Genomic DNA, 26,071 nt, shown 5'->3' with positions numbered 1-26,071 from the left:
AGTTTCCACCAACGAAGGTGAAATATCCAGCTGTAGATCTTCTGCCGTTCGGGTTACTGGCCCAATCAGCGTCTGTGTACCCCTCTATTTCTAGATTCTCCTTCCTTTCGAGCAGTACGCCATATCCTGTTGTCCCCTTTAGGTACCGCACAATTCTGAGGGCAGCTTCCATGTGTTCTTCCTGAGGTTTGTGCATGAACTGACTCACCACTCCTACAGCATATGCAATGTTCGGCCTTGTATGGGCGAGGTAGATCAGTTTCCCTACAAGGCGTTGATACCTTTCTCGATCAGTCATTGTAGCCCCTTCAGTGATCTTTAGTCTGTGATTCATCATGATCGGAGTCTCAGCTGGTTTACACTCGAGTAGTCCAGTTTCTGCTAGTAAGTCTAAGACATATTTTTTCTGTCTTAAGAAGATTCCCTTTTCTGATCTCAGGACTTCGATCCCCAGAAGTACTTCATTGCCCCAAGGTTTTTCATCTCGAATTCCTGTGACAGACTCTTCTTCAGTCCTTCAATTTCCTTGATGTCATCACCCGTGATGATCATGTCGTCAACATAGATGATTAGACACGTTATCTTTCCTTCCCTTTTCTTCAAGAACAAAGTATGATCTGCATTACTCTGTTTATAGCCATATTTTGTCATGGCTTGGCAGAATCGCCCGAACCACACTCTAGGTGACTGTTTTAGCCTGTAGAGCGTCTTCCTTAGCCTGCATACTTGCCCTTTTTCCAAACTCTTCCAAGAATCCTGGGGGAGCCTCCATATACACTTCCTCATTCCCCTTCAACTCTCCATGTAGAAAGGCGTTAGTTACATCAAACTGGTTTTATATGTATATTTTTTTGTTAGGAATAGAATTGATAAATATAGGAAATTAGAAATTAAGAAAAAGAATGAGAAAAAGAAAAAGAAGAAAGAAAAAGAATAGGAAGATGATGAGTAAGTTGGGGAAAAATACGTGTCTTGTGGAAAAAATTAGGAAGAATAATAAGGAAAGAAAAGAAAATAGAAAAATAATATCAATCCTCATCTTTCTCCTCTCTCTTTCACGGCCCCTCTCTCCACACTACTCTCTTCCTCTTTGTAAATTTTGACAGCCTCTATTTCCTCCGTTCAACCACCAAGCCTCTACCGTGACAGCTACGGTCACTCCACCACAAAATATGTAGCACACACCACCAACCCCAAGTTCCAAGTTTCATTAGATGTTCTCAATTTCAAAATTGTTTGTTAAACTCACTTCGAAAATTGTTGAATTTAGAGGTTAGCTTCCTCCATAACCTCTTCAATCATGTTTCTGAGTATAGTAGTGATGTTAATTTGATGTGATTCTTTTTGTTTGGTCGAAAATTATGGTTCTTTGAATTGGGGATTTCAATTGTTGGAGATGGATCATAATTGGACTAAAACCATATAATTTTGTTGTTGAACATGAAGTGTTTGGAAAAATTACCCAATGACACACAAATAGAAAATAGCTTGTATGTAGGTTGTTCTGGTGCTGTTGTACTGATCAGTTTCGGCCACCTTAACATGCTAGAATTTATGTTCTAAACATTTTTATGCATGCTATCAGGTCTTGGGAAGATGTCTACAAAATTTCAGAGCATTTCATCAACGTTTGCTATTTTTAAAAATTCATGTTAAACAGTCGCCAGACTCTGTCACAAACTGGCAGGCTGTAGTAAAACGTTCATAACTCCGTAATCCCTTGGAATTTTGAGGAAAACCTTTTTTGTAATTAAAATAGATATCTAGAGGTTTATTTTGATGTAGGGCTCGACCCCTAGTTATATCCGAGCTAACTCAGTTTATTATATGAAGATGATGTAATGCAGTCAATATTTTTTTAAAGCTTTAAAAGGTGAGAATAAAGGTTTTTCTCTTCTATTTTCAATTTTTGTATGTTATTTGATTTCTAGTAATTAATAAAACATGTATAAAACCACTAAATAAAAATCTAATTACTAACTTTAAACTTCTAAAAGATTGGGATATTACATGCCTCTTCCCCCCACAATGGGAGCAGGTAAGCTTACTTTTGTCTTCTTCCGGTTTCCGGCTGTTCCACGTTCAGTTGGATGTGCATGGAGGGTGGTTGGGTTGCGGTAATGGCCGGCTTCTGTCGATTGCAGTGAGTCCAGAGCCTATTCCGCTGTTTGGTGGCTCTGTGACTCCGAGAACGCCGTCGTTAATTGTCTGCCTCTGTACCATTCCGTAAGCTTTCTGGACTGATGGTAATGGGTCCTTATCCATGATCTCTCTCTTGATGTTTGCATATCTGTCATCTAGGGCACTCAGAAATTGGTATAGGCGATGACGCTGTTCTCGCTTGTTATAGTTTTCCACATCTGTTGGGCTGGGGTCTCGGGTATCAATTGATATACACAAGTCTTGCATCTTGTTCCATAGGCCTTCCAAGGTCGTGTTTCCCTGTTTGATTGTCATAGCTTGTCTATGCAGGTCGTAGATCTGACATGGATCAGACCCACTTCCGTAAGTGACAGCCAGACCTTCCCAAAGGTCCCTGACTGTCGCGTATCTTGACACCTCGTTCACAAGTTCTGTCTCGAGGTTGTTGATGATCCAGTTGAATACGCAGTGATCCCGTTGCTGCCATTTCGTGTAGCCGGGATCGCCGATTGGGGGAGGTTTTGAAACTCCAGCAATGTGAGAGGTCAGTCCCTTCCCCCCAATTGCTCGTTCCATGAGATTGACCCATATGGGGTAATTATCCCCATTGAATTTGGTTTTGATGGAGATTTCTCCAAAGGATTCAAGTTGGCTTGAGTTTGGTGGTTGGGAGGTCGATGATGAGTCCGATTTTTCGGGAATTCTGAGACTCTGTTTGAGAAATTCTGCGAATTGGGCAGCAAATCCCACTGAAAAGTTTGTGGTGGTTGGATTGGTTTTTGGTGTGTTGTGGGGTGATTCTGTGTTAGAGTTTTCAGAATCTGACATGGTGAATTTGGTTTTGCAGGGATGAGGGTTTAGTGGTTGAAAAGAAGGGAGATAACCTGCTCTGATACCATCTTAAATATGGTAATCGAGAGAGGAGAGATTGGTAGTAGAAGACATTGTTTTGTATTTCTTTTTCTTGGTATATAACTTGTGCACAATACATCCCCTTTTATAGTTATACTATAAGATAACTAAGGAAAAGATCAATGTATTCTAATTATATCAATTCCCTATCAATCTGATTCTTCTTTCTAAAATAGAGTGGTTTATTCTTCTTTCCTTTCTTGGTGCGTAGAATATTCTCTTTTCCTTTCTTGACATTTATGAGATCGGCCAGAATCCTTACCGGAGTACTTTCTATACTGGAACCATTGAGGTTACTGAAGTAGGCGGTCTGCTGAGTGTTGCATCAGTTTCCTTGTTTTGTCTTGCTGTAGCCCTCCTTGGGATCTGGCTACGTGGCCAATTTCAGAATTTTTCGAAGGTGATCATGTACTATGCTTGTAGTGCTACCATATTTACGCATTGCTGCTTGCAAGTTGCAATACCTTGTCTGTGGAAACCTTTATTCCATCATGTTTTTGATCATGTCTAGAAAACAAAGAGGGTTGCAAAGGTCGAAGTTGGAACTGGGACAACTGATGGCAATACGGATGAGTGGCTGCAGGTTTGCTTCTTAGTTCTTTCTACATACGCTTGAAAACACGACTCTGCAAACTGTGTTTTTTGCCAAGCACTGTATTGATCCAACCAAGGCAAGCTTGGCGGTGTGTGACCATTTATCTATATCCCGTTATGCAGGGTACTGCGTATACTCAAGCTCAGGTGAACAAATCAAAGAAGAAGAAGTAGATTAGCAGCTCAGTGGGTTCTTGTAACAAAGCATAGTGGTTCGACACACAAGGAAAATCTGGAGGAGGTTAAGTAAGTAAAAGAGAATAGTGTAGATAGGACTTACCTTCAGTATTGTAGCATGAGTTTCTTTTTTTTTTCTTTTTTAAAGTTTAACAAATTTATACTGACTTGTAATAAACTTGACAAAGGTGGTGGCGGGGTTTTGTAATGAACTAATGATTATTTATAGCATGAGTTTCATTTTTTTTTCTTTTTTAAAGTTTAACAAATTTATACTGACTTATAATAAACTTGACAAAGGTGGTGGCGGGGTTTTGTAATGAACTAATGATTATTTATTGAATTATGATATTTGTGAATCCTGATCCCTCCCCTAACATTATTCCTTATCCATCTCTTTCACCATTCATTAATAACATTTCTTATTTTTTAATCAATATTTATTTCATATATTTATTGTAGAACCATGGGAAGAGAAATCACATGAAAATGGAAAAACCGAAAATAACAATTACAAAAATTAAATAGAAATAAAATAAGCAATTGCAAATGTTGGTCAGCATACTTAATCCAACCGATAATTACGAAGTGCTTTAAAATTACCCACATCACAAAGTAAATTCAGTATTAATAACCATTTGGGAAAAAAAGGAATACTATAGTCGGAATCATAATTAATCCTAATATAAGGAGAACATGGCCCTGCATCTACATACCAACAATTAATGGGTTTAAAAATAATTTAAATAGGCCTGAAAACTGATAATCTAACCCGGCCCATAAAAGGAAGAAAAAGTTTGAAGAAGCCACGTGTTGCATTCTTTGCTCAACGATATTATTATTAGCTGTCTCAACACCAATCACAAATTACAGAGATCGAAGCTCCCCCAACCCTAGTGATACACTTTTCCTCCGATTCTTTTATTTCAGGTGTACTTCCGATCTGCAATTATGTCTTCCACGTTCAGTGGCGATGAAACTGCTCCCTTCTTCGGATTCCTTGGCGCCGCTGCTGCCCTCGTCTTCTCTTGTAAATTCTTATCTCATCTAATATTTCAATATTGCTCACTTTTTATTCTATTTTGTTAGAATTTATTGGAAGGATTTAGGTTTCTTCCAATCACTAGAGATTATGGATTGTGTCAGTTTGTTATGCTGCCTCCTCTATATGCTTTGTTGGATCTCATGTTCTCATTAACTTTTTTCATCCAATTGCTTTAGTCTGATCTTTCTTTCAATGTCTAACTTACAATTTTCTCTTTTTAATAGTGAAAACTAATGAAGCTCTTATTTACATTGTGCAAACTGATCTGATCCATCTGAAATCTGGATCACTGTTGGTTGGGATTCATCTTCAATTCTTGTTTTCTGTTGGCTGAGTAATTGTCCAGATTTCATATTTCTTGATGTATGGTTTCTGTTCGAATTTAGCTCAATTTTTCAATTTCCCAACAATATTGCTATTTGGTTCTTCCTTGATACAATTTCATATTCTCTTATAAAATCTTGTTTTCATGCATTAGATTGTGTTTTGGATTGTCGTATATTATATTGTATTAGATTGATTTGTTGTTGGCCTATTTGGCGAGGATCTGGAGTATTGAAGTTGTTGTTATAGGTATGGGTGCGGCCTATGGGACAGCTAAGAGTGGTGTAGGTGTTGCATCAATGGGAGTGATGAGGCCAGAGCTCGTCATGAAATCGATTGTGCCAGTGGTCATGGCTGGTGTTTTGGGTATATACGGTTTGATTATTGCTGTCATTATCAGCACAGGTATCAACCCTAAAGCCAAGTCCTATTACCTTTTTGATGGTTATGCCCATCTTTCTTCTGGTCTTGCCTGTGGACTAGCTGGCCTTGCTGCTGGGATGGCTATCGGCATTGTTGGTGATGCTGGTGTTAGGTATGGAAATCTTGTTACCTCTAAGCTGTAGTGATTATGAATTCTTTTGGTGGACATAATGTAGTCGATTGCCTTTGTTGTTGTATTAACATGTCTGGTTGAATTGATTTAACTGTTTTTCTTCTACCATTCTTTTAATATGATCTTGAGTTTGATAATAAGGGATGGAAATATATTATGCATCAAATAATTTGTCTTCTGTAATTCGTACTGTATTTAATGGTTAGTTTACAGTAGTTACTCCTTTTCAGCAAATTAAATATCTAAGAATTTTCCAGTTCGAAACTAACTGTGGAGCTCTTTATGGTTGTCAATGTGTGACTTGAAAAATGTTATGTCGTAGTATGAGCACTTTCCTGATTATGTGATGTATCTTATTCATGGAACACATTTCGTTTATCTGTCAAGATGAGTTGTGGAAGGAAGTCAGGAACAAATGACATGTCAATTTTTTAGGCTATGGAATCAATATGTCTATATTTTGTTGATAGACCTCACGGAAGCAAAACCTATTGCATATAGAAATTACTTGCCATGCTACATTCCTACAATACCCATGTAGATATGATTTACTTTCATTTGCTTCTTATTCATAATATTGTATAGAGTCTTAGAACTGGGCACTTGAATTATAGAAGTTTATTCTTCTGTCTTTCTCACAGCAAGCATGCAATGTTATTTGCAGGGCCAATGCACAACAACCAAAGTTATTTGTGGGAATGATCCTTATTCTTATTTTCGCTGAAGCGTTGGCACTCTATGGTCTTATTGTGGGAATTATTTTGTCTTCACGAGCTGGCCAGTCTAGAGCTGACTAGGAAGCACACCATTAATTTAATTGCATTGAAGAGTATATAGTACTCCTGGAATTCAGAGTCTGGAGAAAATTTCAATTGTGGCAGGTTTGAGGGAACCATGTTGTACTACGATTAATTTCACGGTTGATGATGTTGGATTATTATTATTATTTGTTTCTTGATGCTATTTGTATACAGTTATTCGTTTTCTGCAGAATAAAAAGCTTGTAGAGCTGTGTATATCGAATGTAATTGTTTTGTGTATCTTGGAGTTGTGAAATGCAAACAGTTAATAAGGCATGGACATGGAAATCAGTGTAGTTTGGTATCTCATCATATTTACTGAATGCCTGAAAGTTAGTGGCGGCTTAGAGTTCCCAAAACCAGAAGTAGACGTTATGTTTCTTAGATTTCTCATTTCTGTTAAAATCCCACTAGTTTGCATTGTTATACAACCAACTCCAAATATTAGTGTCTGAACCGGTGTTTGAAAAATTCGCCACCTGCGACGTTTGTAAGTGTCTCTATAGAAGAAGCCGAATATTAGGCTTATTAGTATCTCGTAGATGATTGCATCTATATTGACGAAGTAGAAGATTAGGACTTCTTTGAGACACATGTTTAATGGGATGTTTCTCTAAGCATCAATAGACAAAGTAGAATATTAGGCGCCTTACATAGCCTCCCCAGATTGTGCGAGAACTTTTTCCCTCTTTATTGTGACATTTCTTTAAGCGTCTATGTAGAATAGGTAGAATATTAGTGCATTTTGTGTACTTATTAGTGCCTCAATAGATGTATCTAAATTTGCCACTCGGCCCTCTTTTGACACACCTATTAGTGCCGCAAGATGTTTGAAAATTCCACCATCTTGTTTGTGCAAGTGTCTCTACAGACCAAGTATAACCGTATTAACTTTTGTTTGAAACATAGTATTTGTTGAATCCTCTTACTATTTAGGCATTTGTTCAAGTATCTATTTATTCATATAGTAGGTTTTAGTTGGAGGGGGTGACTATGACTTATTATCATATGATTATCCATCGAGGATTAACTCATGAGATTCAATCTCATGAACCAAACATAATGCATATTTAATAATAAGATATAATGTTGTAAACTGAACGATCCCATAGTGTAGGATATTAGGTTCTTGTTGAGGCATATCTTCATGTCTCAATATAATTAGCTGAATTTGCTCCATGTGTGACCTATCTCAGACATGTTCAGTGATATTTTGCAGAATTCACTCTCTTCTGAGACATTTGATTAAGTTATATCCGAAGGGATGCTCTATATTTTGCAAAATTGACACGAGATTACCTGATACTATTAAATTCGCTAAGATCAATTTTGTCATATGGGGAAGGCCGAGACTCATATGTCACTACTAATCTTATATGGTATTCTCCCGAATTAAGTGTTGAGACGAATTTATCCAATTAAACAAAATTCATAAGATTCAATAATATCTAGTTTATCAATGCCGTAAGTATTCCCATAATTCTTAGTTATGGAATAAACTAATGAAATCAGATACTGATTCTGTGTTTTATTTATGACATGTCATGCACCGCATACATAACTCAAGCCTCAAGGTATATTGCTGTTTTATATGTGAACTTTGTGAATTTGGCTTAGGAATAAGACATTATCAGCTCATGCCTATTATTTGACAGCTTCACAAAATAAAGTTGCAATTTTTCATTAAAGCTTAACATATGGACATATGGTGCGGCACTTTTAATGACAACGTAGATATAATTTGAGTAAGAGAATTTAAGGCTGTGTGCTGGAATTGAAAAACAAATAGGGGACAAATATTTGTTTATTAGTACTTCATCCGTCTTCTATTATGTTTTTAGTTTTTTTTATTTTAGTTAGTCTCATATTCAGTGTCCCACTTTATTTTAACTATTTTGATAATGGACCCTATATTTTCACTGATTCATTCACCCTCATATTTTATTATAAAACTAATATATAAAAGTAAGATTCACATTTTATTAATTTTTTTAACTCATATTTTAGTATTTTACTACATTTGTTAATTGTTAATATTTGTGACAAGTCAAAATTATACACATATTCGAAGGGAGTAGTAAATTACAGTGACAGGCTCGACTCTTGTTAGTAGCTAATTGGAGAACTAGATTGTTTATAACCTATGACAATTATTACAACCTCTGGATATGATTTACTTGAGGTACAACTACTTGTTGACCAAAAAACGGCTACAAATTTTAGGTTTTTGTCTATAAATTAGTCATGCTTATAGGCTTATAGTACATTAGTACTTATATACATAAATTATTAATTGTGCTATGCTTTTACAAGGACTGACTCTATTTTATGGTCTAGTCATTTTATACATCATATGTTTTATTTTTACATTGAGTACTTTTTTAAAAAAAAAATCCCTCAAAATAGTACATCCTCCAAATATTTGTATATCTCGAAAAGTTTTATTTACTAGTATATCGAATAGTTTTGTTTTGTTGATTTTTTTTCTCGATTATTTAACCAAATTATTTTGTATTCACCACCTTACCTAAAAACACCATCCACAAAGGGTTGTTCATTATTGCATTTGCAACTAAAAATGAGATAATACTAAAGTATCCTAATGTTTCAAAATGAAATAAAGAAATCTCATCTGCATTTTTGGTCTATTTAATACTATTGCACTCCAAATTGATATGTTAGTTTGTTTAAAAGTTCCACACACAGACACCAATTTATTGAAATTACAAATCAATCTATAAGGATATAAATGCTTTAAAACAATAATAAGGGTTTAGGATGGTGATATATTTGTTAGATGCATATTATCCTTGACTCTTGAGTATATCATGCATATGATGTTATTTTATTTCATGATTTTCATCACAACTTTTTGTTTTCATCGATTATTCTAATTTTTTGATATATACAATCTAATTATTATTTCGTATTGCATGAGTTGGATTTTGTAGGAATTTTCAAACAAATAACTCTCTTTTATCGGCTCAAAATTTTAATTTTTGTAACAGTGGTCGTCAATGTTATGAAACTTGAGGGCCGATATAACTACATGCATGTGCGATTTATGAGGAGCATTTACCCAAAGCAAGTTTAATTAGTTGAAGAATCATTATCAACCAATTCACAATATTAACGTGCAATAAGGTGATTAATTGCCTAATAAATTGTTCCACGTTCGAACTCCAAATTGGACTCCATATTACAAAAATAAGTATCTAAGTACAAAAGCATTTATTAAATATATATATATAGATAGAGTTGTGATCATATGATACTAAATCACGTAATAACCCTATAACCAAATCTGAACCACACATATTTTCTAATATTGTGGTTGAGATTCAAACTTAGATTTACTTCATAAAAAAAAGCTCGGGGGTAAATATGTCATTTCCCTCATTTAATTTTTGCATTTCGCCAAATATCACGTAAAATGATAAAATGATATATGTTAGGTTCATTGCATAGAATGATAGTTTTGCCGGATAGAATGATACTCTGAGTTGATAAAATGATACTTTTGACTGACTGATAAAATGATAAAATGATATATGTTAGGTTTATTGCATAGAATGATAGTTTTGCCGGATAGAATGATACTCTGAGTTGATAAAATGAAACTTTTGACTGATAAAATGATAAAATGATATATGTTAGGTTTATTGCATAGAATGATAGTTTTGTCGGATAGAGTGATACTCTGAGTTGATAAAATGATACTTTTGACTGATAAAATGATAAAAATGATATATGTTAGGTTTATTGCATAGAATGATAGTTTTGCCGGATAGAATGATACTCTGAGTTGATAAAATGATACTTTTGACTGATAAACTGATAAAATGATAAAATGATATATGCTAGGTTTATTGCATAGAATGATAGTTTTACCGGATAGAATGATACTCTGAGTTGATAAAATGATACTTTTGACTGACTGATAAAATGATAAAATGATAAAATGATATATGTTAGGTTTATTGCATAGAATGATAGTTTTGCCGGATAGAATGATACTCCGAGTTGATAAAATGATACTTTTGACTGATAAAATGATAAAATGATAATTAAATAAGATTTTACGTATTTAAATGAGCGAAATTTGTATATCATGGGAAATAAGATTTTACGTATAACTGAACCTCATACATACGTGTAACTGAACCTCATACATCTGTATATCATGGGAAATAAGATTTTACGTATTTAAATGAGCGAAATTTGGATAAGTAAATTTTATCATGAGCGAAATTCAGAAATTAAATTAGCGAAATGACATATTTACCCTCTGCGCCTTTTTTATGACGGAAAGCTAAGTTTGAATCTAGACCACGTGATTTTAAAAATGTGTGGTCCAGATTTAGTTATAGGGTTATTACGGAAATTTGGGTTATCATTATAATGCACCCCTATATATATATATATATTAAAATTTATAATAGTTTAAATATTAATGTTTAAATATTAAAGGAAAAAACAAACATATCATAACATTTCTCTTCTATTCTGCATCTTCTGGAATCGCTGCATAATAGTTTCATTAGTAACATTAACAAAGACATCATTTTCAATGTAAGGAACTAAGCAATCTTGTAACAGTTGGTCTCCCATACTATTACGTAGAGAACTCTTGATGAATTTCATTGCTGAAAATGCTCTTTCCACTGAGGCAGTAGCAACCGGCAAGATCAATGACAACTTGACTAACAAATAAACCAATGGGAAGATTTCATGCTTTCTTGTAGAAACCATCTTCTGAGCAAGACCGCCGATTCTAGATACCTGTGAAAAATTTTCATCTATCCGCATATCAAAAATAAAGCTTTGAAGTTGATTTTCAAGCTCATCCAAAGCAACTCCAGAAAATTCTGATGGATAATAACTAGCAAGGCGAAGCAGCTTCTCCAAATCAAATGCAGAAAATGAATCTCTAGGATCGAAACATGCCATACATAAAAGTAAGTCCGTGTTAGTTTCACCAAAACGATGATTTAACTCTTGAGCTTGCATGTCAATCACAGAACAAAATATCTCAACTCGATAATAGTGGAGATTCTTCATTTTTTGAGTTCTACGTACTCTTCCTCGAGGTACAAACTCATTATCCATATCAAGCACAATTATCTCATATTTGTCACAAAACTTAGAAACATCAGTAAGCAAAACTTCCCAACCTTCTTCCCTCATTATTTGCAAACGTGCTTTTGCTACTTTGACAAGATTCATTGCGTTAACAATGTCTTGATCCTTTTTTTGTAGCACTTGAGAGAGCTCATGTGTGATTACCAAGATTTGCTTCATAAGATGTAACACAAAAATAAACTCAAAGCGATTAATAATTTCTGACACATCATCCGCTTCAGCCCTATACGAATCATCACCATTCTCCCCCACATATTCAAGAACATCAGCAATAGAAGAAAACAAATTAATCAAGTTGATAAGTGTACCATAATGTGAACTCCAATCCTGTCCGCTTTAATGACATCTCTTGATTCAATCCTGTCCCGATGGTAATTTCATCACTTGCAATCTTTTCTAGAATATTCTCTCTCTGTTTTTCTCTAAGTATATCTCTGCGCTTACAAGAACCTCCAACAACATTACACAAACGGTTGATAACATTATAAAAAGATCTGATACTTGTATGCTTTTTGGCATACAAGGACAATTGTGAGTTGAAGCTGGTGAGCAAAACAATGTACATAATAGGCACTGGGATTTCTCCTGAGTATCAAACTTTTCAATCCATTGAATTTACCTCTCATGTTGCTTGCACCATCATATCCTTGTCCTCTCAAACTAGATACACTTAAATCATACATAGATAACAAAGAATCAAGTGTCTTCTCAAGTGAGGTTGCAACCGTGTCTCTGACATGCAACTCAAATGAAAACAAAAATAAGGAAAGGCATTATATTACAAACTTTCTCGAACAGAATTATACATAGGGGAACTCCAATATTAAAATATAAGCATAACATACCTCTTTTGTTAAATGAAAATATACCACAAAATTAAATGGGGGACCACTACATCACTACTAACTCAATGAAAATGAAACAGTACATAATTAAATAAAAAGCTCAATATGACAATCACAAACAAACAAAATTAAATGTTATTCTATATCTAGAACTAGAAGATATATACAAATACAATATAAAGCTCAAAGCCACAAACACCCAATTTTAAGAATGCAAAACAATTTTTCTCTCACTTGTTTTCTGAACTGCCAAACCAACAGCAACTCAACTATTCAACAAGACAACAATGGAAACTGGAAGTGAACATCAGAATACGGAATTGTCGTAGTACCGTTAATTCTAGAGATGGAGAAAATTTATGTATTGGTTATTGAAAAAAGATGGAAGATTGGTAGCGGCGCCGGGAGTGAATATTGGCCGAGAAGGTTAATTATCTAGGTTTAACTATAATTTAATATAAAATAATATTTAATTTAATTTAAATGTGAAATTACTAAAATACCCTTGGAATTTTTAAAAAATATTGGGGGTTCCATGGGCCCCCATGGCTCTTCTTATGTCCGCCTCTATATATATATATATATATATATATATATATATATAGGGTTTTGATCAAGATAAAATCATTCTTAAATGTAGAACCAAGGCCAAATGAAGGCCGTTGGATCTTTTAATCCAGTGGTGTTGATTTACCACTAATATTAATTAAATATGTGGTAAACTTGGTAGTTTATAATTCGGTAGTTTTGATCATGTCCTATATTTGTGAATTCATTAATTGGTTCATTTACTTGTGTAAAAAAGGCTCTCTTAACCGTAAATGTGTGGGGAATCAATTAATTCCGAGTTACGACTGTGATGACCCCTACAATACTTGCTTGATTATTCAACATACATGTATAATGTGTAGTACTATTATAATTATTGAATCATAATAATCAACATTTGACAAAATTAAAGTACCCCCATTTCATCTATATTCAGTAGGACACTGACTAACTTTCAAGTTTTAATAATTAACGTAAGATTAATAGATATATTTAGTATTGTTCACCAAAAATTGTTAAAACAAAAAATGAATGCCTCATTTACAATTAAAAATACAACATCATTATCATACACACGTAGTTCTTTTTAGAGGTACAAGTAAATTTGCAGTTGCGTCGCTCAAGAAATTTAACTGTTATTTTTTCTTAAAGAAGGGCACGAGATTTCCACTACCACATTCAAAGACGACCCTTTATAGAAGAGGTGGTGAGACAGTTTACAGATAGAACAATAGGACTTGATTCACTAAAATAAATTGCCTTCTAATCTTCTACGTAGTACATAATAGAACACCGTATATATTTATGTCGGATGCATATCATTAATTTAAACTAATTAAATTTTGCAGACAATTTTAAACACTAGTATTAATTTCCATGAGCACACGACCGAAAAATTAGTAAAATAGTACTAGTACTAATAAAATAAAATAAAATTGAGTGATGTATTATTGGGATATTGCCTAACCTTAGTGATATTATCATTTATGATGGCTCAGCCCAGAAGCACTATATATACAACAATAGTTTCGTGCATTTTCTCAACTCACAATTAGTGAGAGCTCTATCTTCTCTGTTTTCCAATGAGGCTTCACTCCATTTCCCTTAGTTTAGTTTTTCTGTTGCTGTGTTTGCTCACCTTCTGCAATGCAGCTTTTGAGATTTCTGGATCTGCACAATGCGCTGATTGCAAACTAAACAACTTCAAAACTGCCCACGCCTTTTCAGGTCAGTTACAGTCAAAATCTATTTTTTTTTATTACATTAGAAACATGCATGAATCATAATCATAACTCCATGCAATAATTTATTCAGGTCTTCATGTAACAATCGATTGTGAGGTCGAGAAAGAGATCAAGAGAGCCGGCAAGGGCGAGGTAGACGCCGACGGCAAATTCACAATCTCACTCCCCGAGGAAATGATCGCCGACGTCAAGAACAAACACTGCTACGCCCAGCTCCACAGCGCCGCCGCCGCCCCGTGCCCCGCCTACGGCGGCTTGGAGGCCACCCAAATCGTATTCAAATCCCAAACCGACGGGAAAGTCACATTTACCCCCAAAGAAGCCCTCACATTCTCCACCGCCTTGTGCACCTCCAAATTATTGTGGCCATTTTTTGAATACCCACCTCTACCTAAAACCTTCCCATGGAAAAAACATAGGCCCACAATTACTATTCCACCCCTCAAAAAGCACCACTGGAAAAAAGTCTGGCCCAAAATTACCATTCCGCCCCCAATCGATAAGACCCTTCCCCCACCTGTTCCGATTTACAAGCCCAAGCCCAAACCGCATCCACCATCTGTCCCAATTTACAAGCCCAAGCCCAAGCCCAAGCCCAAAGCATCGATTGGTAAGCCGCCTGTTCCAGTTTACAAGCCCAAGCCCAAGCCCAAGCCGCAGATTGTTAAGCCGCATCCGCCATCTGTCCCCGTTTACAAGCCCAAAACACCGATTCTTAAGCCGCCTGTTCCAGTTTACAAGCCGCCTACGAAGCCGATCCCACATCCGTTTCACAAGCCTATCTACAAGCCGCCGGTGGTGAAGCCGCTTCCACCGAAGATTCCGATTTATGAGCCGCCGGTGGTGACTAAGCCGCTGCCACCCCCATTTCCACTATTTCCACTCCCACCGCTCTATAAAAAGCCTTGCCCTCCATTCGCTAAGTTTCCTCCAAAGAGCTATGACTAGAGATGCCCACGGTTCGAAAACCGGCGGTTCCGGTTCGGAACCGCCGGTTCCGGTTTTGGCGGAAGCGGAACCGGAACCGGACCGTGAGGCTATTTCACGGTTCCGGTTCCGGTTCGAAAACCGGGCGGTTCCGGTTCCGGTTCGGAACCGCCGGTTTTCCGGCGGTTTTGGCGGTTCCGGTTTTTGAACCGGCGGTTTCGCCGGTTCAATTATTTTTTTTTTTTTTTTAAATTTGAAATTTGGCTTTATACAACAAATCGGAACAAGACAATGCATAATTCAAGCACAAATAAGACGAATAAGGAGAAAATGAAATAAATTTTATTGATTTTGAGTTGTAACGGACAACGATACATTACAATTTACAATACATAAGTATACAATACAACAACATACAACAATGTAATATAATTTACAAGTGTCGTCGGGCGTCGGCTCGTCGCCTCGTCGGACTCGGAAGGTAAATTTAAAAAAAAATGAAATGGGGGGGAAAAAGGAAAAATTGAAAAGGGCTTGAGATCAACTTAAACTTTCAAAGTTAAACTTTTCAAATTTAAGTTGAGTTGCCTACGTATCCACAATTTTATTGAGGAATCAAAGCCCACGTAGTTCTCTTACCTTGGGATCAACCCTTTTTTCTTGCAAAATGTTGCCCATTTTCTAAGCAAACACATATCAACACGCTATATACACATTGCTGCATTTCTAATAGGGGCAAAGAGAGAGAATTGAGAGATTGAAGAGAGAAACTCTTATTAACACAAGAGTGGGGTGAATGTAAATGAGGATAGAGGGGGGTATTTATAGAAAAAAATGAGGGGGAAAATGGAAGAATTCGAATTTGAAATTTAAAAAAAAAAAAATTGAATTTTCACAAAACCGGCGGTTTTGGCGGAAAACCGCCGGAACCGGCGGAACCGCCGGTTTCCGGGCCAAAACCGCCGGTTTCCGAAATAAAACCGCCGGTTCGGTCAACGAACCGTCTGCAAAAGCTGCTCCATTGTCGCCTCGTGCTCCGCGCCGCCTCGAAAGCCACTAAACCGGCGGTTAACCGCCGGTTTTTCCGGTTAACCGCCGGTTAACCGCCGAAAAACCGGCGGTTTCGACCGGTTTTGAAGATCACCACCGGCCCCCATCCCCCTGCCTCGATTTAAGCGCCGGAACCGGCGGTTCCACGGTTAACCGCCGGTTCCGAACCGTCCCGAACCGCCGGTTCGGTGACGGTTCCGGTTCGAAATATCTTGAACCTGAACCGGACCGCGAACCGAATTGCGACGGTTCCGGTTCGGGAATATTGCGCCGGTTCCGGTTCCGGTTCCGGAACCGCCGGTTTCGGTTCGGCGGTTAACCGCCGGAACCGGAACCGGTGGGCATGTCTAGCTATGACCACCCCAAATTTGGATATTTCCCAAAACTCCCACCCTTTAAACCCATTCCATAAGCTATTCTCATATGTTTCATTTGTTGTACACGTGGTGCAATTCGAGATGAGAGATGCAGCACGTTTGAAAATTGAATTAGTGAATTTATCATCTGTGAAATAAGAATTTATTTTTCACTTATTTAGTTTGGGAGCTCGAGTGGAAAGAAATAGGGAAATTGTTTATTGATATTTGCTTATGCTTCAACTTCGAAATGAATTTATAGTTGTTTATTTCTAAGTTTTAGTATAGATTTTTATACTCGAGTGAACTACATAAAAAGTCTATGACATTTGCATTTGTTTCACTCTAGGCCCCTGACGTTTAAAAATATCGTCACAGGTCTGTGCCGTTTAACATAATCACATATCAGGTATTTTTGTCCGAAAATACCCTTCAGCCCTAAAAGGGCATTATGGTCAGACCACATCTGACCTGCAGTGGCGGCCACCATACTCTGGCGTGATTTGATGTGCGGGTGTCAGCCATCAAGTCATGATGGTAACGTGATGGACCACACGCACACGCCACGTACTCAGCACTCTGGGTGTGATTTATGAAATAATTTTTAAAAAATTCATAAGCCTTAGTTTCGGCCTTCACTCCCACCCCGCCTAAAAGTTTTGCAAAAAAGGAGTTATCTCCCCATTCCGACAAAAAATTGCAAAACATTGTGCTCACTCTTCAATCTAATCTCTCTTTCTGCCCCCTCTATGAAAAAACTATTTTGCACGAATGGCGCCTAAACGGAAGCGCGCCGGATCATCAAGCGGTTCGTCATCCCGGAAATCGTCTCGCCGTAACAGGGAACCCACACCCCCGCCATCGCCACCACACTGGCGACCACCACCGAGACATGCACCGGTGGTCATAGATGTGGAAGAAGAAACCTGGGATATCCGCGATCCTGATCTTGATTTTTTCGTCCCAAAAGATGAATACAGTAAGTTATAACCTTCGGTTTGTGATTTAGGGTTTACGGAATTTATTTAAACTGTGAATATATTTTTGTTTCTCCGGAAATTGATATTTAATCCTCATTTGGTGAATTAGGGTGCCAGAGTTTGATTTTTTGTTGTGAATTTTGTTTACTGTTTGGTTTGATTGTTAACGGTCCGATTATTGTTCTCCTTAACAGGGGATGCGCCTGGAAAGTTTTCAGTTGCTTTCCATCATGGCGGTTCATTCTTCAATACCAACGATGACAACAAGTATGTTGGTGGGAAGTTGACATACTTCGACTTCTACAATATTAACAATTTCCCGCTCATAGACCTATCGAGCATGGTGTTAAAGTTGAAGTACGATAGGAAGATGATATGTGAGTTCTATTATTGCGAACCTCAGGTTCGTCAGCACGTGGATGGATCTGAGTCTCTAAGACGAACCTTTGTACTCAGATGTCGTCGGTGCGGACAAGATGGGCATAAACGAAGAACATGCACTAATGATCCCCGTGTAGATGCTCGAACCGAGGTTGGACAGAGTTCACAGCCCGGTGAGCCCAGTGACAGGACTAAGTCGTCTAACGTGGTGCAAGATGAAGAGGTATTATTCATTACAATTACATGATTTCCGTACCCACTGATTGTGTATGTTAATGGTTTGTTTGTGACAGACAACTATGCCTCGGAGAGAACGACCTAGCACACGTCGGTCTGCGCGGTCAAGCCAGGAGGTGGTATTCACGACAATCTTTCATTTCTCATTTCCTAAAAATCCAGTCCATCTGACCGGTTTGTTGTTTGTTGTAGACCAATCCCACTGTTCCAGGGCCTAGCACACTCCGGACCAGGACTCGGCTGCAACGTTGTGGCCGTTGACGGGATCAGGATTGAATATGCGCGGTTGTCAATCTTGTTTGTGGCTTGTAAATAATCTTGGTTTTTGTTTGTGGCTTGTAAACAATGGTGTCTTCAAGTCTTTATGTCTAACATTAATCATATTTTGCATACTATTCTTGTTAGGGATCATGATGGGAACGCACTCGTATTTTGTTTTGACTATGATATATGAGAAGGCCCGTGTGCTGCATATCTTAAATTTGTCTGTAGGATGGTATTTCACAAAAAGTTCTGTACGTCGGGTGTTATTCAACCAAATGTTTTGTACGCAGGGTGGTATTTCAACAGAAGATGCGTACTTCAGTTGTGATTATAAAAATATAACTACAAAATGCTAGTTTGATGTACCTATGCGGGAAATTCCAGTCGTCAGTGTGAAAGTTCATTCATACACAATATTTACTTGTTCACCCAGTACCTGTATACTACAAATGGGACTTCAAATATTTAGTACCAATAAAGCCACCCTTATTGCTTGAAGAGCAAAAGTGTTACCATTACATTAAGAAAAAAATTACAATGCATAAAAACGATATTACAATCTTCAGATTTCGGGCAGTTTTCTTGGTTCTAACAATTTCTAAATTAACACGTGCACACTCCTCACTGTTCATGCTCAATTTTAACTTCAGCTTCTCGCACTCGTCACTTTTCATGCGCAATTTATCTTCAAGGACACCTTCCACGATATTCTTGCAACGGAGTTGTTCTTCAAACCTGTCTCGTTCGAACTTGATTCTTTGAAAGTAAGTGTCTTGGCTTGGCGATAGACCTGCATCAAACCAACGGAAGAATCTGCAATCATCTTCCTTCCATATTAGACAACGATAGTAACGTCGCCCAGGATTAGCATCCGTCCTAGATGTCACAAGCTCCGCCTCGAGATCATGATTACAGATCACAATCTGTGGACAGGGCCACTCCCAATTGAAGCTTGACCCGAACGATTGAGAACTTGAAGAAGACATTACACGAACGCGCTGAATGAGAAATTAAAAATCAAACATATTAAAAACCTATACAACATTATTTATGAAATTAAATTCCCCAAAAAAATAGCCTGGTGACAGCAGTATAACACACACATAACACACGTAAACCCTAAATTGCCACCTACAGCTGCAAAATCCACCAAGATTGGGCTACAAAAACCAGCGAAATGGGTCAGAGTGCAAGTTTGCGATCTCAAGCTCAGCTATACAGAATTGAAGGTGAGAATACAACACACTTTCATATCCTTCAAAATTCAAATGTAGAGGGAAGTACACAGCTTAATTCGACCATCAACAAATAAATGCACAGTACAATCGAAGGACGAATTTCAGCCCAACACACATAAACCCTACATTGAAATGACTACATTCAGCTGCAAATTCCACTCAAAAAAATACCCCACTCGGTAGGGATAAGACGACGACAGACAATGGAAGGCCGATTTACATTGCGACAGAAGAAATTACCTAAATTGAGTCAATACGACGAATTATTACAGGTTCCGCTTGAATTACAGTGAGAGGAGGAAGAGAACAATTCAATTTCAAACATTTAGGAATGAACGCACAGTACATGTAAGAAATTAAATTCAAACGTTTGACTTGACATCGATGCAGACCGGTCTGCAAAAGTGCACCCTCGGGCAGAGATGCCTGCAACACGCCCGTAAAATGTCTAAAATACCCTGCAAGCCATAAGGGTATTGTGGACCGAAAAATGGCTACAAATACCTGATATGTGATTATGTTAAACGTCAGAGACCTGTGGCGATATTTTTAAACGTCAGGGGCCTGGAGTGAAATAAATGCAAAGGTCAGGGACGTTTTATGTAGTTCACTCTTTATACTTTCAAGTGCATATCATGTTGTACACTTCTGCAGCATCTATTGCCCATATTTTTCATTGAATCCAAACCAACATCTCGTGCAATTTTTTCCGTCTATTGCATCTTTACGTCGGACCTGAGAAGATAAGATATTATTTGGTTAGAAATTTTTTTAATGAATACAAATGTTCTTATGTTATTTGGTTTAGATTAGATGAATTGTGGTTTTGTGTACAAACCACATGGTTCATGTATTTATGTGCTGGACGAATTTATAATAAAATATAAATAAAATGAGTTAATTTAATAATAGAATCATAATTCTAAGAATAAAATGGAAGAGATTAGACTTAAAGAAACAACAATATGACAAGAATAATATGCACCAAAAATAGTACTCCTACTCACTTTGTTTAAATAGTACTCCTACTCACTTTGTTTTATAAAGTAGAAATTTTAGAAATAACACGGATTTTAATATAAAATTGGTAAAGTGAAAGAGATAAAAGAGAAAAAATTATAGAATTGGTATTAGTGGTTATGGATAGAAAGTTTCTGTTTTTAAAAAATGAACTAAAAAGGAAATACTTTCAATTTTTAGGAAATGAAGAGAGTGTATGGTATTATTCGGATAGTACTCCCTCCTTCCCACAACAAGAGTCACATTTGATGTGGGCACGGATTTTAATAAATGTAAAAAATTTTGTTAGAGTGTCCACAATAGAACAGTCACGCCACAGTCACAAAAACACTTCCGTCCAGTCAGCTTAGCCATAAAAAACTCTTCCACCACATCATCACAAAATAAATTAAAAAATCAAATAAAAAAACGGATTGGATGCCGCGGCGGTTTCTGCGGCTCACAAACGCGACGCTCCCTCATCCAGCAATAGCTGCTATTGTGGACACTCTTAGTGGAATGCGGACCTACTTACCATTTATGGTAAAAGAGAAATGTGATTTTTATTGTGGGACAGATCGAAATAGCAAAATGTGACTCTTATTGTGAGATTGAATGAGTAATATTTAATATTACTAAGGAATACTTAATTTTTTCCTTAAAAATAGAGATTTTTACCATTTGTTATCTCATAAAAAATAAGTAACTCTTATTTTTTATTAATTATACATTAAAATTTATATTACTATTTTTTCAGTTATACATTAAAAGTCGTATTAAGTCGTGGTATTTCAATCATCCGATAGTATATTAAAATGACATAACCAGCCATTATATTGATGATGATGCAACTGCATATGGTCGGTCGCTAAATTTTCTACCTTTTGTCTTGTAAAATTAATTTTACGTGCATAAAATAAAAAATGACTGTATATAAATTAGATTTGCTGGAGTGAGGGACGGCTCCTCCAACGTTCTTCATTTTCAAACCCCAAAAGTTGTGCTCAATTCATCCCACCAAACAATTGCAGCTTTACACGTACATACAAATTCAAATCCAAATCCAAATTGATCGGTTCCTCAATGGAAGCAATAAGAAAGCAAGCCTCCAGGCTGCGAGACCAGGTCGCTAGGCAACAGCAGGTACCTTCCTCTATCTCTCTACATCAGGATTTGTACCGGAACTTCAGTATCGGAGTGATTCGCTTTTACAAATATAGATCTGAGCCAGTTGTTGACAATTTCGGACTATTTTTATGTACTTGATTGATTTTCTCTTTTTCTTTGATTTCCTGGCATTTGGATTGCGTAAATCGGAATAATGCGCTCCATCATCAGTTCGGCTTCGGTTACATAGTGGATATTTCGATTTGTTATTATTTTTTGGGGGGAATAGGTTTAAGCGATTTATTTTTCGGTGATTGTTGTAGAACCCTAGCTTGATTTTTAATAGCAAGCTTCGATTCGTAGACTTTGAGGTGGTCAACAAAGGACCTAGAATTAGAATGTAACGAATTGGATTGCTTAATTTGAAGTGAAATCATGAAGTCTGCCTAATTGATTTGTGTTTGTGCCGTTGTTTGCATCTGTATCTGTCATCTGGTTTGAGCTCAACCTGATATTTAGCCTATGTTTGATATGCATTTTTCGTTTATTCCAATCTCTTTAGAATCTGGAAAACTAACACTTCATTCATTGTTTGAGTTCATAGGCTGTCCTGAAGCAGTTTGGAGCATATGGAGGTTCAGATAATGCATCGACTGATGATGCTGAGCTCCAACAGCACCAGAAACTTGAAAAACTATATATATCCACTCGAGCTGCTAAGGTTATTTGGCGTTGATTAAATTTCGTTTGCTTTTAATCATTTTTGCATGTGTATTTTGTGTGCGTCGGGGTGGCTTGGGTTGTTAGAAACATGTGTTTTCAGATTCATCTGCGATAAGTCTTGGAACAACAAATGTTCTGAATATGCTCAGCACCTTCCGTTAATTTCTGTTGAAATTGTTTACACATTAGTAGTCAGGGAAAACCTCTGAAATTATTTCAATATTGAACCTTGGACATATAAAAGTTCCGAATCGAATCTCTTTAGAAAGAAGATCTTTTGTCTCATGGTAGCCTGCTCCAGTCCCCTTACGAAACTTTCGTTATTGGGTTAGCCATACACTTCACATGTTTCTAGCCATTCACATGGCATCATCAAACATCATATTCATTCTTCCCTTATAATGTTTCAGCATTTCCAAAGGGACATTGTTCGTGGAGTTGAAGGCTACATTGTTACAGGTTCCAAACAAGTTGAAATAGGTTGGTTGTTGAACATGAAGATATTTTTTACTTTACTGTTTAGTTTTACCTTGTAGGAAGATTTTCATTCTCTGTTTATTGATCATTGAGGGACCAAATTATCAGAAGATAGCAGGAAATATGGTGTTGAGAACACCTGCACTACTGGAAATACATTATCAAAAGCAGCCTCCAGTTTTTCACGAGCTCGCGCTCAAATGGAGAAAGAACACGGAAATTTATTGAAAGCCTTGGGCACACAGGTTGCATTTATGCCTTCCAACTTGTATAATAAAATCTATTGGAGAATGTCTCAGGGATTTCAAAGAGGCGCCTCTTAATTTGAGATAGACTTGTAGTCGTTTCTTGACTTTGGTCATTGATGAAGACCTAGATTACTGGTCACTGGTGTTATACAGAGATCTTACATATGCATTTTCTTTGGCTGAAATCTTTATATGCTAAAATTTAGAGGATAAGGTTTGCTTCCTTTAGTTAGTAGGCCACATTGAAAGCTGAACTCTCTAGGGGCCATAGTGAGAAGGCAAATCTTCACTATAATCTATCAAGCTCTTATGATAATCACTTGTTCATATTTTTTATATAATACTCCCTCTGTCCCATTAGAAATGAAACGTTTTCCTTTTTGGTCTGTCCCATTAAAAATGAAACGTTTCTAAAAATAGAAACAATACTCTCTCTACTTTTTTTTCTCTCTTACTTTACCCTCTCTTCATTCACTCACAAAACAACACTACATAAAATCCCGTGCCGAAAAACAAATGTTGCATATTTAATGGGACGGAGGGAGCATATCATATGATGTTTGTTTCATATTTTTTATATAATATATCATACGATGTTTGTTTGAAACTTGTAATGTTCTAACTTGCTGTGTGCTAGGTGGCGGAACCATTAAGAGCTATGGTAATGGGAGCTCCACTTGAAGATGCTCGTCATCTTGCTCAGCGATATGATAGGATGAGACAAGAGGGAGAAGCTCAGGTACTTTTGTTACGTGTGTGCACATGTTTAATAAAAATAAATCTATCTCTAGTGTTTATGTGGATGTCCTTCACCGCTGTCATTGAAATATCGTTGAACCTAGATAGGCAGTTGACGTTGCCAGAAAACAAGCAAAAGTTAGAGAAGGTGCCGCCCATCCTGACATGGTTTTTAAACTTGAAGCGGCTGAATCAAAATTGCAAGATCTAAAGTCCAATGTGGCAACACTAGGGAAAGAAGCTTCTGCAGCTATGGCTGCTGTCGAAGCTCAACAGCAAAGGCTGACTCTGCAACGGCTGATAACCATGGTAATACTCACAGCTTTTTTAAGTATCCTTTCTTCGTCAAATTTCCAAAGCACCTGTCTAATTTATTGCTACACTTTTCAAGGTTGAAGCCGAACGTGCTTACCATCAAAGAGTCCTTCAAATACTTGATCAACTAGAAGGGGAGGTATAGATATTGACATATGTCATGGGTTAGCCTAATTCCCATCACATGCTAAGTATCTGCTTTATTTTTCAATCTTTGTTCAGATGATGTCCGAGCGTCAACAAATTGAAGCAGCTCCTACCCATAGCACTGACACTTTTTCAGCTCCTCCAATATATGAAGAAGTAAATGATGTATCTACTTCACCAATGCAGAATGGGGCAACTGATACCTTGAGATACTTTCTTGGGGAGGTGCGTATGCAACTAAGTATTTAACAGGATACAGAAGAGTTAGAAAAACAGCTTATGACAGATCTTTCTAATATATCCCAACCTCTGTCGTTGCTTCTAACGACAGGTTGTACATGCATATCAAGCTGAATCTGATGTGGAGCTTAATTTGTCAACTGGTGACTATGTTGTCGTAAGAAAGGTTTGTTAGTCTCGACCCCTGAACATTAAGGAAGCAACGTGATTGGGTTCTGATTTATATATATATTGTAATTCCTTTAAGGTCTCAAATAATGGCTGGGCTGAAGGTGAATGCAAGGGGAAAGCAGGCTGGTTTCCTTTTGGTTACGTTGAGAGACGAGACCGTGTTCTAGCAAGCAAGGTAGCTGAAGTTTATTAAACTGTTATCTGCTAGTTTGGGTACTCAAGCACCACTCTGTTTGTGTATTTGGAATTTTTGCCCCCTACATAAAGGAGTATATATCTATCTGTGTTACTCCTTGGGGGTTTATATAGTTTCTTTTTCAGTTTTAGCAGATGTTGGTATTGCTAATTGGTTTAAAGCATTCTTTTTTATTTGTGTTCATAGATGTATTACTCGGCCATCATAGTCACGATTGATCCCTTTTTGAAATTTTGGTGCAACTGTAATTTTGAAATCTGCTTTATATATTTATTATATAGTACTATCAATACAAGTACAGTTTATTTAACAACATTTTGTTATCATTTCTTAAAAATATAAAAATGCTAGTAGTATTAGATTTATAAATAAATATCAAATAAATGATACTCCTCGGAGTACCAATTATACATGGGAGTAGGGATGTCAATTTAGCCCGCAACCTGTGGGCTGGCCCGAATAGCCCGCCAAATTTATAGGGTTCTGGCTGAAAATTTTCAGCCCGATAAAATTACAGCCCGATTAGCCCGCACCCGATTAACCCGCAACCCGTTAGGGCCAGACCCGAAAACCCGATGGGCTGGCCCGGAAACTCAATAAAATTTATATTGTTCTATTTGTTTGACTCTAATTCGACACTTCATTGATTATTTTATAATATAGATTACTGAAAAATAACTTTCCATTTTATATATAAATTATATATTACGTTTTTATTAATATAATAAAAGATAAATGAATTAGAAACTTCAAATTCACTAAAAATATATTTAAATTTCTAAACATGCTTTAAAATTTCTTGATGTTTATGTTTTATTTTGCATAAATATCAAATATTAGTATTTGATCATATTTATGTTTGAATTTAAGCATATATCTCAAATTTATCATATTTAAATATTTTACATTTTATAAATATAACTAATTTTCACAATTATTTATTGGAT

At 36.7% G+C, this 26,071-nt stretch overlaps 5 protein-coding genes and 1 long non-coding RNA gene across 11 annotated transcripts; 5 read left to right on the top strand and 1 right to left on the bottom strand.

Moving 5' to 3' along the window:
- Window positions 1-606: 606 nt before the first annotated feature.
- On the top strand, window positions 607-3,454 carry LOC121766090. 5 transcript variants are annotated; one of them, XR_006042903.1, is made up of 3 exons: window positions 607-1,272; window positions 2,087-2,686; window positions 2,990-3,454. It is a non-coding gene; the product is annotated as an uncharacterized LOC121766090 (long non-coding RNA). The 5 variants fall into 5 exon arrangements; XR_006042902.1 differs by having other exon boundaries at window positions 607-2,686; window positions 2,990-3,051; window positions 3,308-3,454; XR_006042904.1 differs by having other exon boundaries at window positions 607-2,686; window positions 2,990-3,109; window positions 3,308-3,454.
- Window positions 3,455-4,682: 1,228 nt separating this feature from the next.
- Window positions 4,683-6,838, top strand: LOC121764664 (V-type proton ATPase 16 kDa proteolipid subunit). The gene is made up of 3 exons (XM_042160686.1): window positions 4,683-4,855; window positions 5,444-5,729; window positions 6,415-6,838. Exons 1-3 carry the CDS (start codon window positions 4,777-4,779, stop codon window positions 6,545-6,547), a joined length of 498 nt encoding a protein of 165 aa, XP_042016620.1. The 5' UTR covers window positions 4,683-4,776; the 3' UTR covers window positions 6,548-6,838.
- Window positions 6,839-11,035: 4,197 nt separating this feature from the next.
- On the bottom strand, window positions 11,036-11,776 carry LOC121764343. Its single transcript, XM_042160380.1, has one exon. The coding sequence runs from the start codon at window positions 11,774-11,776 to the stop codon at window positions 11,036-11,038; it is 741 nt and encodes a 246-aa protein (XP_042016314.1).
- Window positions 11,777-14,155: 2,379 nt separating this feature from the next.
- LOC121764839 (proline-rich protein 4-like) lies at window positions 14,156-15,336 on the top strand. The gene is made up of 2 exons (XM_042160868.1): window positions 14,156-14,313; window positions 14,401-15,336. Exons 1-2 carry the CDS (start codon window positions 14,169-14,171, stop codon window positions 15,276-15,278), a joined length of 1,023 nt encoding a protein of 340 aa, XP_042016802.1. The 5' UTR covers window positions 14,156-14,168; the 3' UTR covers window positions 15,279-15,336.
- A 1,884-nt stretch (window positions 15,337-17,220) lies between these two features.
- Window positions 17,221-18,707, top strand: LOC121764988. Its single transcript, XM_042161016.1, has 4 exons — window positions 17,221-17,642; window positions 17,838-18,247; window positions 18,318-18,377; window positions 18,454-18,707. Exons 1-4 carry the CDS (start codon window positions 17,435-17,437, stop codon window positions 18,520-18,522), a joined length of 747 nt encoding a protein of 248 aa, XP_042016950.1. The 5' UTR covers window positions 17,221-17,434; the 3' UTR covers window positions 18,523-18,707.
- Window positions 18,708-21,705: 2,998 nt separating this feature from the next.
- LOC121765812 (SH3 domain-containing protein 2-like) lies at window positions 21,706-25,355 on the top strand. Of its 2 annotated transcripts, none has more exons than XM_042162059.1 (10): window positions 21,706-21,905; window positions 22,474-22,590; window positions 23,003-23,072; window positions 23,178-23,314; window positions 23,955-24,056; window positions 24,164-24,364; window positions 24,447-24,509; window positions 24,593-24,742; window positions 24,849-24,923; window positions 25,005-25,355. In XM_042162059.1, exons 1-10 carry the CDS (start codon window positions 21,846-21,848, stop codon window positions 25,119-25,121), a joined length of 1,092 nt encoding a protein of 363 aa, XP_042017993.1. In that variant the 5' UTR covers window positions 21,706-21,845; the 3' UTR covers window positions 25,122-25,355. The 2 variants fall into 2 exon arrangements, with proteins under 2 accessions (XP_042017993.1, XP_042017992.1); XM_042162058.1 differs by having other exon boundaries at window positions 23,163-23,314.
- The last annotated feature ends 716 nt before the right edge of the window (window positions 25,356-26,071 follow it).

The sequence above is a fragment of the Salvia splendens genome, chromosome 14 (assembly GCF_004379255.2).
Source record: "Salvia splendens isolate huo1 chromosome 14, SspV2, whole genome shotgun sequence".
Taxonomy (NCBI): domain Eukaryota; kingdom Viridiplantae; phylum Streptophyta; class Magnoliopsida; order Lamiales; family Lamiaceae; genus Salvia; species Salvia splendens.
This window is presented reverse-complemented; position numbering and strand designations above follow the sequence as displayed.